General features: G+C 45.7%; 1 protein-coding gene across 1 annotated transcript in view; it reads left to right on the top strand.

Moving 5' to 3' along the window:
- Window positions 1-17992, top strand: part of ARHGAP22 (Rho GTPase activating protein 22) — a 430840-nt gene that overhangs the window by 205387 nt on the left and 207461 nt on the right. The window contains exon 3 of the mRNA XM_042780657.1: window positions 6982-7069. Coding sequence (XP_042636591.1) covers window positions 6982-7069 — 88 coding nt within the window. The remainder of the gene's footprint in view (window positions 1-6981; window positions 7070-17992) is intronic.

The raw sequence follows: 17992 nt of genomic DNA, 5'->3' as shown, positions 1-17992 counted from the left end.
TGTCATCCACTTGGAAGGGGATCTATGTAGGAGACCCTTGATAGAGATGGAGAACAATGTGGAACAAAACTCAAAATCATTTGGAGAAAAAAAAAGGTGGGGGCCAGGTTTGCTGGTCCGATAGAGCCTAGTGGAACCACTGAGACTATGGCCCCTAGCTGCCCTTCAGGTCAGGAATTGAACCCACACCTGAGGTTTCCAGCCAAAGAAAATACAGGCATATGGGTTGAACATTTACCTCAAGTAGATACACTCTTTGGAGAGAACAATCATGGGAGAAAGAAGAGCTGCTTATGCACAGGGAGACAGCTCAGGGGGCAGGAGTGTATGGAGGGATGGACATTGGGAAGAGATAACTATGGGGAGGAAGTGGGAGGGGAGCTGCTGCGTTGTGGTAAACTGTGGTCAATGACATGAGACAAAGCATATGTGAACTGCTGTATGGATAGTGAATTTGTTCTGTAAATCTTCACTCAAATCACATTAAAAAATGTTTTTTTTAAAAGACAATATTCTGTTGTTATCCATAGGATTTTCATTAGTTGATTTTTAGAAGTAGATTGCCAGTCTTGCCTTCCTCATCTGTCTTCTTGTGGAAGCTCTGCTAAAACCTGTCCACCATGGGTAACCCTGCTGGTCTTTGAAATACCAGTGGCATACCTTCCAGCATACAACACGCAAGCCACCACAGTATGACAAACTGCCAGATAGATGGGTGATAGAACTGGTTAGAGAAGTAAATTCCCTAAGTCTCTTCAGACTTACTGAATCAGAAATCCCAGGGGTAGGGCTCAGCTACTGTTAAGTTTGCCAGCCATTATTAAACATCCTCATTATCAAATATTAAGTCATGTAAACCTGCAATTAAATAAGTTATATTATATAGAGTGTCTTAGTTATCTAATGCTGCTATAACAAAAATAATAAAAGTAGATAACTTAAACAGAAGTTTATTCTGTCACAGTTTAGCAGGCTAGAAGTCCAAATTCAGAGTGACAGCTTTCAGTCTTTGTCAGCTCTGGGGGAAGGTCCTTGTCGCTTTTCAATGTCTGTGGGCCTGGTGTCCCTTGGAGGTCTCCATGTGTCTTGGCATCAGTCTTCCCTTAGGTCTAGAAAGTTCTCAGCACAAAGACCCTGGGTCCAAAGGATGCATTATGTTCTCAGCTCCTCTTTCTTGGTGGTAGTAGGTGCCTCTGATCTGTGCTCACTTGTTTAATCTCTTTTATATCACAAAAAAGATTGACTCAACATACAACGTAGTTCTGTAGATTGTATCCTGCCTCATTAACATAACTACCTTTAAGCCTGCCTCATTAACATCATTGTTGTTGTTGTTGTTGTTATTTGCCGTCGAGTAGGCCCGACTCATAGCGACCCCTCCTTGGGTTTCCGAGGCAGTTATCACTACAGAAGTAGGATTGTCCAACCTTCCTTCCAAGGAGTGGCTGGTGGGTTTGAACCGCCAGCCTTCTGGTTAGCAGTCAAGTGCCTTAGGCACTATGCTACCAGCGCTCCTCATTAACATCATAGAGGTTAGGATTTATAAACACAAATAAGATACTTACACTGGATCACAAAATGGAGAGAATTACATAATACTGAGACTCATGGACTACTCAAGGTGACTTTTTTTTTTTTTTTTTGAGAACACAATTCAATCCATAACATTCCACTTTGGCCCTCAGATTTATGTCCTTGCCACATGTAAAACACATTTACCCCAGGATATTATCCCAAAAATCTTAAATCAACTCCACACTGTCCAAAATATCCTGGAGCAAAATTGCTTTTCATCTGTGAACCTTTGAAATCTATAATACAAGTTATCTGCTTCCAAAGAACAGGCACAAGATAGATATTTCCATTACAAATGGGAGAAATAACAAGCACCAAGCAAGTCTGAAACCCAGCAGAATAATTTACATTAGCTCAATATTTGAAAATAATCTTCTGTTCTCTGAGATCATCTAGACAATGGCCCTGCCCTCCAGACTCTGAGTGTTGGCCATAATCTCTGGATTCTGAGTGGGGGCACCTTGACCCTGGGCTTCAGTGCTACCTTCCAGGCCCACTGGAATGGCAACTCTGCTCCCTCGGCTTTGGATGCCCCATTCTCTTAGTCTAACTGAGTGACATCCCTACCTCCTTGGCCCCTGCAATCCCAGTTCTTCTGCCTCTTGGGCATGGAAGCGCCACTCTCTCAGCTTTGGGTAGCGGATTCGGCCACATCCCCCTGGAACTTGTGAATGCCAGCCCCACACTCTGAAACTGAGCTGGTAAAGATCTGACTCTTCAAAGCCTAGGAAGCTATGGCAACCACCTTTTGAAACTCCAAAGGCCATAGCCCCCCTATTTGAGGCCCTAGAGGTCTTGGCCCTACCCTTTGAGACTGAGGCAGCTCTGCTTCCCATGGTCTCTTCAGCTTCTGTTTCATTTTTCCTTGGCCTCTCAGCCCTCTGGGCTTCTTGGGCTGGCCTGGCCATTGCCCTGCTTAGGTAAGTGTTACAAAACTCTTTAGCACTACCAATAAGCACCCAGAGGCACTTCACTCTGTCAGTAAGCCTTAAACCAAAGGCACTCAGCTCCCTTGATCCATAGGTGGGCAAGCCTAGCTCCTTTGACAAGTGCTGGGGACACCCCCCTCCACTAGGAAGCTTCCTGCCTAAAGCTTCCTTCCTATTCTCTTGCTCCTTGGGTCAGCTCCCTGCCATCTTGCTCTCGTCTCTTGGTTCTGCTGCTGCTGTTTCTCTGCTGCTGCTTTGTGGCCAAGGAGGCCATTGTCCCACATATTTGTGCCCCCCAAATATATGTCCCATATATGTCCCATATATTTTGGGGGAACATAATTCCAACTCTAGCACAAAGATAATAATTACTCAGAATATGTCACTTCTGTCTTAGTTATCTAATGCTACTATAACATGGTAGGGTGTTTCTATCACAGAAGCTGGCAGACATGACAAATCAGGTGCTTCATCTTTCAGAGTCCACTGATAACATTCCTTGCCACACCACCAGACCTATGGTTTTTTTTTTAAATGAGTCCTGGGGTACCTGACTGCTCTCAAGGTTGAGAACCACTGAGCTAGGCTGAGTGTTTCAATTGGATAGTTCATACTAACTCTGTCCATGTCTTCTTGTCACAGTCTTAGCATGCATCACAAGAAGAATAGGCATGAACAGACTTCCTCTATTCTATTGCCCTTCCTGCCACTTCAGTGAAAGCCCCTTAGATCAAAGCCCTGCTCTTTACAAGTATGAGGTAGAAGGAATCTAGGCTGTGTGCACCAGTTCTATGTCACCTTGGAGTGGTGGGGGCTGCACTGAGGTTCAGCTAAGTGAAGGGGAGCAGTGAGTCCCCGAGTCACAGCCTGTATCACCAAGGCAGCTCCTGGTGCACCAAGTCAGCTGTCAGCTGTGATCACAAAGGTGGAGAAGCAAAGTGGGAAGAATTGGGCTCTAGCATCAGACACCTGGGCTCACACCCTAGCTCACCGTTGCTGGATGCATGACATGGGGACTCATCACTTCTCTCTGTTTTACTCTGAATAAAAGTACTCACCTCAGCCAATCATGGAGGCAAAGAGCCAGAGTTATAGTACAAACCCTATAAATAGTTTCTATGACTGGTTTTCCCTTTAGCTTGAGTAGAAAGTAATGACAGTTTCAATATTGCCGCTCATATTTTATGAGTGATGAATATTAAGGCATAGAGAGGGAAAGCAGATTGCCCAGAATCGCACACAGATTCAGCTACTAAAATAACAAATGCCTGAGACTCATCCCATTAGACAGTGATGGATCTTGCCCACACCTGAGAATGAACTTGTTTTCTTATTCTGGGCTGTTGTCTTCCTGATTTATTCCCAGTAGCTCCAGGATCCATAGAAGCAAATGAAAACAAAACCAAACTCACAATCATTGAGTCAATTCTGACTCATAGTGACCCCCATTGGTTTTCCAAGTCTGTAAATCTTTACGGAAGCAGAGTGACTTGTCTTTCTTCCATAAAGCAACTGGTGGGTTTGTACCACTGACCTTTTGGTTAGCAGTCAAATGCTTTAACCACTACACCATCAGAGAGTAACCATTAATTCAGTTACAATGATTACCAACTGGTTCTCCAGTTTATTGCTTTAATTTCTCTAAAGCAAACATCTGTTGGTAAAGGTATCATCCACTTTGATATTCCCTAAAGAATAAAGGCATTTTATGTGGTCTTTGCAGCACAAGAACCAGCAGCCCCATGGGAGATGGTGTAGAGATCAGATTTGCCAGGAAAAGAACAGTGGATTCTGTGAGCACCCATGGGGGTAGGGACTGGGGAGCAATCTAGATAAAACAGGTGACTGTGCCCCTTACCCAGGTACATGCAGACACAGGGACACTGCTCTCTGCCCTGGATGGAGACCTTACCCACAAGAAAAGATGATTTATTTAGTAAACATGAGCACAGTTCTCCCTATGTGCTAGGTATTGCTCTAGGCACATCCAAAGTACAAACTCATTTAATGTTCATGGCAGCCCCACAGAACACTGGCACAGAATGGCTAAACAACTTACCTGAGATCACACAGCCAGCAATTTGCAGAGCCAGGATTTGAACCCAGGTAGTCTAGATGCAAGGATGGTGTTTAAAATTGATTTCCCATGGAGAGAACCAAAACTGTATAGTTAAGGCTGCACACAGAGTTGAGCAAAGTTGGGCATGAACAGAAATGCAGAAAGGGTTCAGCAGAAATCAAAGTCACTAACCTTGACTACTAACCAGAAGGCTGGTGGTTCAAACCCACCAGCCACTCCTCGGAAGGAAGGTTGGGCAATCCTACTTCCAGTGATACTGCCTTGGAAACCCAAGGAGGGGTCGCTATGAGTCGGGGCTGACTCGAGGGCAAATAACAACAGCAACAACCTAGTGTCATGCAATGAATTGCTTTTCTTTTTTAAATTGTGATTTGGGTGAAAGAAGTTTCAATGAATTGCTTCTATAGCCATGGTCTATTGAATTGCCTTTCTAGCCATGGTCTTCTAACTTTCACAAAATGATTGGCTGGGACTATACAAATTGAATGACTTGCAGTACACAGGGGACATTGGTCGGTTTGTGGCTCTGGTGGGAGGGCCATGCCTTGAAATCAACAAGGGGTTTCCTTACATAGGGGCAATCCCATAAAGGGATTGTGAGACCTCACTACCATCAAGAAGAAGAGTCTGGAGTGGAGTGCATCCTTTGGACCAAGGACCCATGGTTCCTGTGCTGAGAATCTCCTAGACCCAGAAGAAAGAGCAAACACTGAAAACAGTGCAAGATAGTGAAAGACAATGGCAATGGGTTTGTTGGCCCATGGAGCAAGAGCTGAGCTCCTGCAGAGGCTTGCCAGTGGATCGAAAATGACTATAATACAGGCTTGTGCAGGGTAGAGACCTGAGTGTGTCCTATGCTGGGGTTGCATACCTCCCACCCTGGGCAACAGAGGCCTGAGTAGCATGATAGCAAGAGAGCTTCATAGGCCTGGGTAGCATGGTAGGAGCCAGCAGCAAAGGCCTGCAAGGGCTAGCAGCAGAGCACAAGCCTCAGAGTCATGCTGGCCACCTCGAGCAGTGTGACAGTAGCTGGAGGCAGTGGTGGTGTGAACACAGCATCTGACCTGAATCATGGGGCACCTGCCCAGCAACATAAGAATAGACATGGATAATTTGAGGAAGAGTAAGTGTTCCTCTTTTAAGAATCTGTTATTGTTTACTACTTGCTTTCTATAAATAATAATAATGGCTTTCAGTTTGCCAACACTATGTAAGTATCTTGTGTCCAGCCAGATCACAGATAATGTTGCACCTGTGGAATGGTTGATGTCAGTGGGCATATGTGTCTCATTCCTAGCACTCTTATGACTGCCTGGAAGTTTGAGACATGGCCTGTCTGCATATGCAGTGGGGAGAGACAGACATGTACGTACATCTAGGTTGGGCTGGGGGCAAGGGTGAGTCAAGGTTTCAAGAGCATCTGGTCCCCTAGACTAAGAGGTCTTCCTGAGTAGGTATGTGGCATCCCAACACCCCTGAGAAATGAAACTTATTGTCCCATTGTACAGACCTGGAAACCACAGTTCAGAGAAGTTAAGTGGTTCATCTGAGATCACACAGCCCAAAATGCAGGGCTAGGACTCCAACACTTCCTAGTTGTCCCTACACCCCACACTTCTCTCTGCATCTTTCAGCCTAGCCCAGATTTAAGCATTCAAGTGCAGGCAGATCCCAACCTCTGTGGTAAATGCTCACAAGTGCCAGGAGCGTGGCACTATGCTGGTGACCTTGTGCATGGCTTACCCCTGTTGTGCTGGTTAAAAACCAACCAGTTGCCATAGAGTCAAACACAATTCATGGCAATTCCTTCCTTGTGTGTCAAAGTAGAACTTTCCTCCATAAGGTTTTCTGTAGCTGACTTATTTATTTATTTATTAGAAGTCAGTCACCAGTCCTTTCTTTCAAGGCATTTCTGGGTGGATTTTTTGGTTAGCAGCCAAGTGTGTTAACATTTATACCACCCAAGGAAATAGTCTCACCCAGCCAGAAGGTGGCAGAACTGGATTCAAACAGATCTGCCCATTTGAGCCTAATACTCCGGGCTGCCTGGTGCATTGAAACAGGAGCCTGCTAGATTGAAGCCTCCTTGTGCCCCAGACTTACGTTCCCTGCCTTACCCAGGGGAGTAATGGCTTAGTCTAGCACCACATCCCTGGGCAGAGCTCCACAACTGTGTATGCATGACAGTGCCCCAGCCACCTCCTCTGTGAAACCCTTTAGGGAGCCTGATCTCACACCAGGTCCTCTGCCTGGAAAGAATGCCTGCACTCTTCCCTGTGCCTAGGCTGCCCCCTTGGTCTTAACCCCACAGTGCCCACAGTCCACCTTCTAGGAACCGAACAGCCAGACCTTTCCCAGCCATCTAATGCTCCCTGTGTTTGTGTTTTTCTATTTCAGGGATTTATCTCACTACAAGGGACCCAGGTGACCGAACTTCTTCCTGGTCCTGAGGACCCAGGGAAGCACCTCTTTGAGATCAGCCCAGGTAGGCCTGAGTGCCTTCAGCTCTGTGCTGGGCATGGTGCAGAAGTCTGAACGGGGAAGCCTGCTGCCCAGGCCTCGGGAAGCAGGTCTCCTCCAGGGGTACTCCTCCTCCAGGAATGATCACCTCTGTCTCCAAGCACAACTCAGAAATTTGCACCAAATCTACAGGATACTGCATATGCGAAGGGAATTAGAAAACCTAGCAATTATCCAGATCATTAGTCCCTCAGAATCTCTAGCTTTTAGGTAAGAGAAAATAACCACCAGGGAAGAATCAAGTCAATGAGGACATCTTAGGGTGAAGATAAAAATGCAGCACTTGGATCATATGCAAATGAGTCCAGAGAAAAATGTTAGCACAGATTCAGAATGTTAAATTCAAGCTTATAAATTCAAAAACAGATTTGGCATGTGGTAGGGTAAGAGGAAATAATTTGACCTGAGGAACTGCTATCCTTTTCATGGTTACAAAATAGTTTTTTGAAGTTCCAGTTTTAAAATGTGATTGTGTTTGAACTCAGTAAAGTGAGCCACTCTGCTGAGTGAGCCACTCTGTCTATAGAAGGGCTAGTTCTGCAGTTCAGTGGGGTATTAGTGTTGGCTTCCCCAAAGCAGAGCCTGAGACAAGGATTGGAATATAAATAGTCTATTTGGGAAGTCATCCTAAAAAGCCCTAGGAAAAGAGCAAGGATGGGTGTGGGGAAGGGAGGAAAGCCACTCAGGGTATGCTGCTATGGGCAACTGGGTCTCAGTTCCAATGGGCACTTCAGCAAAAGGTGAGAACACACTGTAGTGTTGTCTCACCGTAGAGTGAGAACACTGGGTATTGATCTACCACCTCCCACCAGCCATTCTTTGAAAGCTGCTCCCTGGGGAGCTCACTCTGGTCTTTCTTGCCTGCCCTGCCCATGGACCAAGTACCTTTCAGCCTGAAAAGACCCTTGGGTGGAGTTGCAGGAGCTTGGAGAAAGAACCTGCCAGTGTGGATGAAAACCAGTGCCAGAGGATCTGAGAAGGGTAACAAAGAACATCTGCTACGGGCAGTTAGTCACCATATCCTATCAGTATGCCAACCTACTTTAGAGTGGTGGCTGTTAACAGAGGATACTATTTCCCTCCTTCAAGGCTGTGAGCAATGAATGTGCAGTCTCAAGGCAGGGCCACCACACAGACCATGCTGATGAAATGACCTGCTGAGAGCTATGTGTCTGGGTCCCTTGCATGCCCTGCGATGGGGCATCCTAGGCTCAAACTAGCATGTGGTGGCGCATCAGGAGAAGAATTGAACCTATCCTAAGGGCCAGGAGCTCTGGTGGCATAGTGCCTAAAGCATTTGACTGCTAACCAGAAGGCTGGTGGTTCAAACCCACTAGCCACTCCTCCAAAGGAAGATTGGGCAATCTACTTCTGTACAGATACTGCCTCAGAAACCCAAGGAGGGGTCGCTATGAGTCAAATCGACTCGACAGCAGTTAGTTTTGTTTGGTTTATCCTAGGGGCCAAGGCCTGTTCATCTTTGCTGTGTCCACACCGGGAAGTCCATGAGAATAGGCTGGAGTCTTGAGTGCAGGAACTCCCTCCCCAATTGATGCCTCATGTACAAAATGCAGGTACCCGTGGTTTCCCTTGGGGAATTCCCTTTCATCTACTACAAGGTTTTGGCACCATAACAGCATATCTAAGGGTCGAAACAGGGTACTGGGGTATGGAGTAGAAAGTAGAGGCTTGATTAGCTGTCTAACAGTAGGACAGGTTTCTGCCATAATGATAGAAAAGAAAGAAGGAGGCCATGAAGTGGACAGGGCCCTGCCATCCTGAAAACTGGGGGAGAGGCCATGGTCTCTGGCCCTGGGAGTGTCAAGGAGGTGAGGCTAGAGCCAAAAGGTGCAGGTCAACAGAATCCAACTTAAAATTCAGAAAGGCTGAACTGAGCCTGTGTCCCAGGGACCAGGCAGGGAAATTTCCTGTGCACCTGCTGTCAGAGCCACTTACAAGAACCTCGTTGATTCTGGTAGGGAAGAAGACACTGAAATATTTCTGGGGATCAAAACACAGCAAATGGACATTAATAACAATGCTGTAATTTAAGATATCAAAGCTACCATTGATATCTGGGTGTGTTGCCTTTGTTTCATAGGCATGAGAGCTAATGGTGTGGCAAAGTTTTCATAGTTTTTCTCTTGCTTCTGGTCTCCTTCCACACTGTATTCTGCTAACTCCACCATGGATTTTAGGAAACCATCCCCAAAGGCTGAAGTGGGCCACTATACACTCCATGTATTGGATGAAGTAGTGTTGTGTCATACCATGACTGGTGTTGGTTAGTATCTTGAATAAACAATTGGGATCTTTAGGAGTTTGGGGCACACTCATTAAGTCACATGCACTGCTGCTGATCTCTCAGAACCTTGCGAGGAATCATTGATGCTGTTCCTTGTGAAAACTCTGCTCTGTGGTAGATGTTGTGCTAGGCCCAGGGAAGAGACAAATGCAACCACAAACAGTGCAGGGATGGTACCCACAGGTGGTTCAGTTGTAGGCACCATGGAAGCATAGGGAAGGCTCTTAATGTTTGCATTGTGGAGCACTCACATATGGGAGCTATGAGACTAATATTTATGGAGCACTCACTCTATGCCAGGCACTGCTCTGAGTACTCAACATGTATTGCCACCATCCTATAAAGAAGGTACTATTATTATCCCCATTTGCAATGAGGAAACCAAGGGTGATCAGCTTGCCAACATCTCATATCTGGTAAACTGCAGGGCCCAGACTGGAAGTGAAATGGTAACCCCAAAGCCCACACTCTTACTTGATACTCCTAAACCCCTCTTAACCAATGCCTCTCATCCCTGAACTGAAACCGGAGGAGAAATACAATCTGTACAAGGAAGGAGATGATAAATTAATCCTTTTGAAAGAGTGAATGAGCTTGGAGACAGCTAATTAGCACATTGTTGAGAGCTGTTCCAGGCTAGGCCCTCACTGGACATATCAAGGTGAAAGGAAGTCATCTGTGCCCTTAAAGGACTTGTGCAACCTTGTCTACTCTGGTACTCCTGTCACAGAGGTTTTGCCAAGAAGCTTCGTCCACTAGGTATCTGCCAGGGCCCCATTGCCATGCATCCAGCCCACACTGGATACTGTCATCTTGAGGGGAGGCAAGCATTCCACAAAAGTGCCAGGTCATATGGGCATAAGGGGTAGGCAGTGGGTAGTAGGCCTACCTTCTTCAGGACATGCAACCAGCATAGGAGGCAGACAAGGGCTGTGGGGAAGGAGGAGACCAATCTGGGGCTCCCCCAGGGTTGGTCTTTTCCTCTGCCTTATCCCCAAGTTGCAGTTTAAATCAAGTGGATTCCATCTCAGAGCCTACAGGCTTGATGCCAATTTGCTCTGTCACCCTTCCAAAATCTTTGTTCAAGACTGAGGTTTCCTCTCATTTTAAATAGTACTTTCAGGTTATGAGCTTTCTATTTCATTTAATACTTTTATGAGCTCTCTGTTGCAGCTTTAACAAATTACTACAAACTTAGTGACTCAAACAACTAAACTTTATTGCCTTACATTTCTGTGGTCAGAAGTTTAACATGGGTCTCATTGTGTCAGCAAATCAAGGTGTTGGCAGGGCTGTGTTCCTTGTGGACTAAGGGAGACTCTGTTTCCTTGCCTATTCCACCTTCTAGAGATTGCCCACATTCCTTGGCTTATGCCCCCCTTCCTCCATCTTCAAAGCCACCAACAGTGTGTCAAGTCCTATGTCACATTTGAGTCTCCTTTCTACCTCTTCTTCTTCCACTTTGAGAGGGAGGAAGTGGCTCTTGCTCGATAAGTGAAGTCACAGGAGGTGTGGGTGTAGTTGTGTCTTATGAGGACTGTTGTTGTCTCCCACTCAATTAGACACAAATTACAATTGAATAACCATCAAAAAACTAAAAGCCCATGGACGAAAAGCACACCATGTAATCACACAGGAACAGTAACCAAAAAGAAAGGGAGAAAAAACAAGCAAACCTGCAATATCTGGGGATAGGGCACTAAGAAGAAAAAAAGAAAAAAAAAATAGGGAAGGAGAATAATAAATGAAGAAAAATAGGAAGATTGCAAAAAGAAAAATAAGGAATGGGGTTAGTCACAAGAAAAAAAATGGGGAAAAGAAAAAGAACAAACAAAAACAAACAAACAAACAAAAACCCCTTAAATTGGGGGGGGGAGGGGCAGAATTTCAACCAGGCACAGGGAAAAGAAAAAAAAAAATGCTGAAAACTAGGACCTGGTAGGGGAAGATTAAGAAGAAGAATAAAAAGGACAAAGGTATTAATAATATTAGTTGGTTTGAAATGGACAAATACAAGCAAACTAATCACCGGGAGAAAGAAAGCAAAAAAAAAAAAAAAAAATCGGGGGGGGACTGCGTAGGGCACCCAGGCTCCATCTGAGCACACAGACTGTGATGGAGTTCTTGTGGGCCCAGAAAGTAGGTGGGAGTGGGGATGGCCACACCTCTGTTCACCAAGCGGGTGCAGGGTGTAGTAACAAGAAGAATGTCGTACCTTTTCAGTCTTGCAGGCCCCGAGTGTCCTTGGGGTTGCACCACTTGGCAGTGTCCAAGCTGTTTGTGCCGTCAGGGGCGCTCAGGTCCCTGCCAGACCACAGCTCCGTATGTCTCCTTTCTTGGTATTTTCACGCAAATTCTTCTGCTAGTTGGGGTTTAGTCTACTTCTGTATCCTTCCCTTCAAGGCTTAGGGGTCCAAGATTATCTTCTGTGTCTGTGTCAGTTGGTTTCCCTTTTCTTTGTTGAAGAGGGTCTGTGCGGTCCTTCTGCCTAGTCCGCCATCTTGTGGGAACTCTCCTCTTCTTCTTCCACTTTGAAGGATTCATGTGATTAGATTATCTGGCCTGAATAATCCAGGATATTCTCCCTATCTGAAAGGAGCTCTGGTGGTGCAGTGGTTAAGCATTTGGCTACTAACTGAAAGGTCAGCAGTTCAAACCCACCAGCTGTTCCTCAGGAGAATGATGTGGCAGTCTGCTTCTGTAAAGATTAATGGTCTTGGAAACAATATGGGCAGCTCTACAGGGTCGATGTGAGTCAGAATTTACTTGGTGACAGTGAGTTTTGGTCTCCTCATCTCAAGGTCAGATGATTAGCAACCTTAATTCCACCTGCAACCTTGATTCTCTTTTGCCATGTAACCTAATATGCATGTTCCAGGGTTTAGAGCATGGACATGTTTGTGGAGCCTTTATTCAGCCTGCTACCATACTAAAAACATCCCTTAGAGGGATGTTTATTCCTGTTTTACAGAAAAGGACATGGGGGTTAGAAACAAGGGGCCTGAGATGAATGTAGCACATATCCACCCTTATGAAGTCAGGGGGAATTGTCTTCCTGAGCTCAACACTAGGTAAACAGTTTAGTTGCTTAGACTTGCCTAAGGACATAACTAGAAATTAGTGGAGGCGGGGCTTGAACACAGACAGTTTGGCTTTCAAACCCACACCCTTAAGCTGCCCTCCAACCCATTCGTTTGAGACCTTGTGCAGAGGAAGGAAGGTTGGGCAATCTACTTCCATAGTGATACTGCCTTGGAAACCCAAGGAGGGGTCGCTATGAGTCAGGGCCGACTCAAGACTCAACGGCACATAACAATAACAAAGCAGAGCTTAGCATTTTTTCCATCTGAGGTCCATGAGGTGTAGGGACTGAGAAGGACAGGAAAAGCCCCTGTACCCTTTAATCCCAAGCACAACAACAGCAGCCTGGCTGAGCACCAGATTCATGTAGGTCCCAAGAGCTTCCCATCTCCCCTCTCCTACTTTTGCACAGGCTGCTGCTCCTGAAGGCTTGGGGTGGAGAGTGAGGCAGCAGCTAAGGCTGCTTGGAGAGAGTCATGCTGTGGGCAGTAAGGAGTCCAGGCTGCTTTTGGGGAGCAGAATACAATGTGAGTGCTATCCAGGGCCTAGCGAAACTCTACTCCTTCCTCTTCTTCTCTGGATTCTGGATGCTTCCATATGAAGCTTGGTTAGATGGGACCTGGGAGAAGTACCCCAGGCTGACAACTGGGTCTGCCTGCAACTGGCGATGCTTCTTTCTTTCATGATTCATAGACCAGTGTGTCAGGCCCAGAGAGGTTAGATGAATTCCTTGAGGCAGCAGAGCATGTTGGCCTGACTCGATAGCCATTACAGCAGCATAAATCGCAGGAAGCCTACAGACCCCACTTACGTTCAGCTCAGTAAATCTCTAATATGTTCCTGGTCTTGAGCCAGTCTTGAGGAGCCTGAGATGAATGCAGCACATATCCAGTCTTACAAAGTCAGGGGGAATTGTCTTCCTGAGCTCAACACTAGGTAAACAGCTTAGTTGCTAGGTTGAGAACAATCAACTCAGTAGGCAGGAGTGGGAAGTCTCACTGACAGGGGCATGGCAGTGTCTCAAAACCAAGGGCATAGGCCCCAGGTAGAATATACATGGGCCAAGGATGCTGAAGAGCAGGCCAAGTTGGTAAGTGCTGAAGGAGGACCACAGGGAGAGGGGTTAACAGGAGCTGAGGGTGGTGGCACTGGGAGCAGAGTCTCCTGGGAGAAAGACCTGAAAGGAGCAGGAAGAAACCTAGTGATGAGATGCCTCCAGCTGCAGAACAGGCGGGAGGGCTCCACTCATTCCAGTCTGAGGAGGCCTGTGTCTGACACATCCTAACAGTCCCTTACTCCCCACCTGACACCTCAGAAGCAGGGTGATAGAACCCCACATATGATAAGGTGTAACATCAACGACATAAATTTTAGCCATAGTTCTACTTGTATACTTCCCATCTCCACCCTCCTGCCTTTGCACAGGCAGCTTCTCCTGAGGGCTTGGGTTGGGGAGGGAGGCAGCTGCTGGGGCAGCTGTGTAAAAAATGATGATGTTTTCAACAAGATAGAATTAAAACTATAAGGAAGAATTGCACTGAGGGTACCATCTAGTGGTGAGACCTGCCAGTTGCACAATAGGCCTTGCCTATCTGCCCACCCAACTGTCAGCAGAGCTATACCTGATTCTACAAGCATCCAGTAATCCGCCCCGTCCTTTCATTGTGCAAGACATGGGGAGAGTAGTAGTATATGAGGGTGAGCTCTGGTGACATGGTACCTAAGGCATTTGACTACTGTAATAGTTGGAGCTGTGTGTCAACTTGCTGGACCACAGTTCTGTGTGGTTTAAGCAATTGTGATGTGGGTTGTTCCAATGATGGGATCAGATGCATATGTTTTGAGCAGCCAGTCTGTTGTAAGGGAGTTTCCCTAGGGGTGTGGCCTGCTTCCAGTATATTTATGGAAATCCTGGGAAAAGAGACACTCTTCTGTGGATCAGGATACTGTTGTGCTGCGTACAACTGTCTGTGAGCGAACAATCCACCATTCGGCCTGGAGATCTTGGATTCGTCATTCGTTGGAGTCAACAGCCAATATGTTATTATTGTTGTTATGTACAATCGAGTCAGACCCAACTCATAACTAACCCCCTTGAGTTTCCGAGGCGATATCACTATGGAAGTAGATTGCCCAACCTCCTTCCGAGGAATGGCTGGTGGGTTTGAACGACCAGCCTTCTGGTTAGCAGTCAAATGCCTTAGGCACTACACTACCAAAGCTCCTGAAAGCCAGTATACTGCCTGCCAACCTTGAGCTCGTCAGCCCCTGCAGGAGCACGAGTTGGGGAAAGCCTCCAGCTTGATGTTTGATCCAAGAACTTGGGACTTGCCAGCTTCTTTAAGTGTGTGAGTCATTTTCCTAAGATAAATTTCTCTTTCTCTCTCTCTCTCTCTCTCTCTCTCGCTCTCTAAGCTTTACTGGTTTTGCTTCTCTAGAGAACCCAATCTAATACATTTGGTACTGAGAGTGGTTCTAGAGAGACAAAATCATAATGATGGGCTTCATAAATTGGTTCTCCAATTTGATTAATCATAAAGACACTAGTGACTCTGCCCATGGCATGAGGTAGCAACATTAATATGCAAAATAGCACCACCAATAAATCAAGTACTTGTGAGAAATAAGGCTCTGAGTAATGGCATACTTGATACTTTTCTGCAATTTTCTCAGCATGAGAAGTATAAGGAAGCTGGTTGGTTGGTCCTACTTACACTAGACAAAGTGATGAAAGAGTGAGATGAGCTCATGGCTACTGAGTCACAGCTTAAATGCCACATAAAAGACCTCAATGTTTCCAGTTGTGCTCTGAAAGAAAGCCTTATTTCTTCTAGTAACAGAGCTAATATTGCTGAAAACCAAACCCAGAGTCTTATTTTGAGGGTGGCTGAATTACAATGCCAATAAATTACCAACCCAGAATGGTGACTGAAGTTAAAGTGAGGCATTTATTGAGAAAACATGGGATCCTGAAACCTGGAATGGGGACGTATGGGCAGATAGCCAGGAAGATCAGGATATAGAGCCTGTAAATTCTGTTGAATCCCTCACATCTGAAGGGATTACTGTAAAACCATTACCTCTCCACCTCAGTTTGATGGGATTAACCCAACCTTTCCTGCTGGGTCATTGCCTGAGGCAGAGGCCATGGAAGACATTGCTGAATGTTCTCAGGAACTGCCCCAACCACCCACTGTTGCTGCTAGACCTATAACTAAAGTTAAGTCCAAGTGATCCCCAAAAGGTGAAATACAAAGTGTGACTGAGGAAGTGGCATGCTACACTCAAAAAGACCTACTTCATTTTGGTAATATGTACAGACAGAAACCTGGAGAATATGTATGGGAATGGCTACTGAGGGTGTGGGATAATGGTGTAAGGAATGTAAGATTGGATCAGTCTGAGTTTATTGATTTAGGCCCACTAAGTAGGGATTCTTCATTCAATGTTTCAGCTCGAGAGGTTAGGAAAGGATCTAATAGTTTATTTGGTTGGCTTACTGAAGCATGGATTATCCTACCTCAAGTCAAGAAGTACCAGACCTGCTTTGGTATAATGTGTTGTTGTTGTTGTTGTTATGTGCCGTCGAGTCGGCCCCGACTCATAGCAACCCCTCCTTGGGTTTCCTAGGCAGTATCACTACGGAAGAAGATTGCCCCATCTTCCTTCCGAGGAGTGGCTGGTGGGTTTGAACCGCCAGCCTTCTGGTTAGCAGCCAAGTGCCTGAGCCACTATGCTACCAGAGCTCCCTTGGTATAAATCCATTCTAACAGGCCAATTTCCCTGAGCCTCTGGATACCTTCTCCTTGGTATAATGTAGGAGAAGGTATCCAGAGGCTCAGGGAAATTGGCCTGTTAGAATGAATTTATCAGATTAGACCCCTAGAGCCAGAACTGGAGAGTCCAGAAGACACACCTTTCACCAGTACGGTGAGGAATAAATTTGTGAAGGGAGCTCCAGTATCCTTGAAGATGCTGCGATTGCTATTTCATGTAAGCCAGATTTGCGCTAATTGAACTAAGACACTTAACTACAATGGGACTGATTGGAACCCGTGGTAGTAGGGGCCAAGTGGCAACAGTTAATCAACAAAGGCAAGGTTGGTATGGGTACCATAATGGACAGCAGAGTTGGAGCAGTAATCAGAATAGTATGATTCAGGTGGAATTATGACATTGGCTACTTGCCCATGGTGTTCCTGGTAGTGAAATACATGGCAAACCTATTAAGTATTTACTTGATCTATATAGACAGAATTCTGGGTCACGTGAACAGCAGCCTAGATTGAATCACCAGAATACAGAATCATGGCCTCTCAATTAATTCCCAGACTTGAGTCAGTTTACAGACCCACAACCCCTTGAATGAAGGGGAGGCCAAGTCCCTTTGAGAAAGGACCCCATTACATTGCCAAAAATCTATAATGGCAGTCTTTCTCCCAACCTCTCCCGAAGGGATCTGAGGCCTTTTACTAGAGTGACTATTCACTGGAGAAAAGGAAATAATCAGACTTTTTGGAGATTACTGGACACTGGTTCTGAACTGACACTAATTCCAGAATAGCCAAAGTATCATTGTGGGGCATATGTAGATCAAGTTATTAATGGAGTTATTAATGGAGTCTTAGCTAAGGTGCATCTCACAGTGGGTCCACTGGGTCCCCAAACCCATCTTGTAGTGATTTTCCCAGTTGCAGGACACATAATTGGAATAGATATACTGAGCAATTGGCAGAATTCCCACATTGGGTCCCTGATATGTGGAGTAAGGGCTATTATGGTAGGAAAAGCCAAGTGGAAGCCATTGGAACTGCCTCTACCTACAAAAATAGTAAACCAAAAGCAATACCGCATCCCTGGAGGAATTGCAGAGATTACTGCCCTATCAAGGACTTGAAGGATGGAGGGATGGTGAATTACACCACATTCCCATTTAATTCACCTATTTGGCCTGTGCTAAAAGGAGATGGATCTTGAAGAATGACAGTAGATTATCGTAAACTTATTCAGGTGGTCACTTCAATTGCAGCTGCTGTTCCTGATGTGGTTTCATTGCTTGAGCAAATTAGTACATCTCCTGGTACTTGGTATGCAGCTATTGATCTGGCCAATGCCTTTTTCTTGATACTAATTTCAAAGGACCATCAGAAGCAGTTGGTCTTCAGCTGGCAAAGCCAACAGTATACTTTCACAGTACTTCCTCAGAGGTATATCAGCTCCCTAGCACTATGTCATAATTTATTCCGTAGGGATCTTGATCACCTTTCCTTTCCGTAAGACATCACACTGGTCCATTATATTGATGACATTATGCTGACTGGACCTAGTAAGCAAGAATTATCAATGACTCTAGACAACGCAGGGATGCCAGAGTAGCAGGCCGGAAGAGCAGGGAAGGGGATAAAAGCCTTGAACCCAGACAGAAGAGCAATCAGCCAAAGGGATTAGGTGAGGAGGGGAAACTCAGGCTGCCCAGAGTAGCAGGCCGGAAGAGCAGGAGAA

The sequence above is a fragment of the Orycteropus afer genome, unplaced genomic scaffold, assembly GCF_000298275.1.
Source record: "Orycteropus afer afer isolate SDZICR_OR568_19922 unplaced genomic scaffold, OryAfe1.0 scaffold00052, whole genome shotgun sequence".
NCBI classification, from domain to species: domain Eukaryota; kingdom Metazoa; phylum Chordata; class Mammalia; order Tubulidentata; family Orycteropodidae; genus Orycteropus; species Orycteropus afer.
The sequence above is the reverse complement of the archived record's forward strand: the minus strand, read 5'-3'. Positions and strand labels throughout refer to the sequence as shown.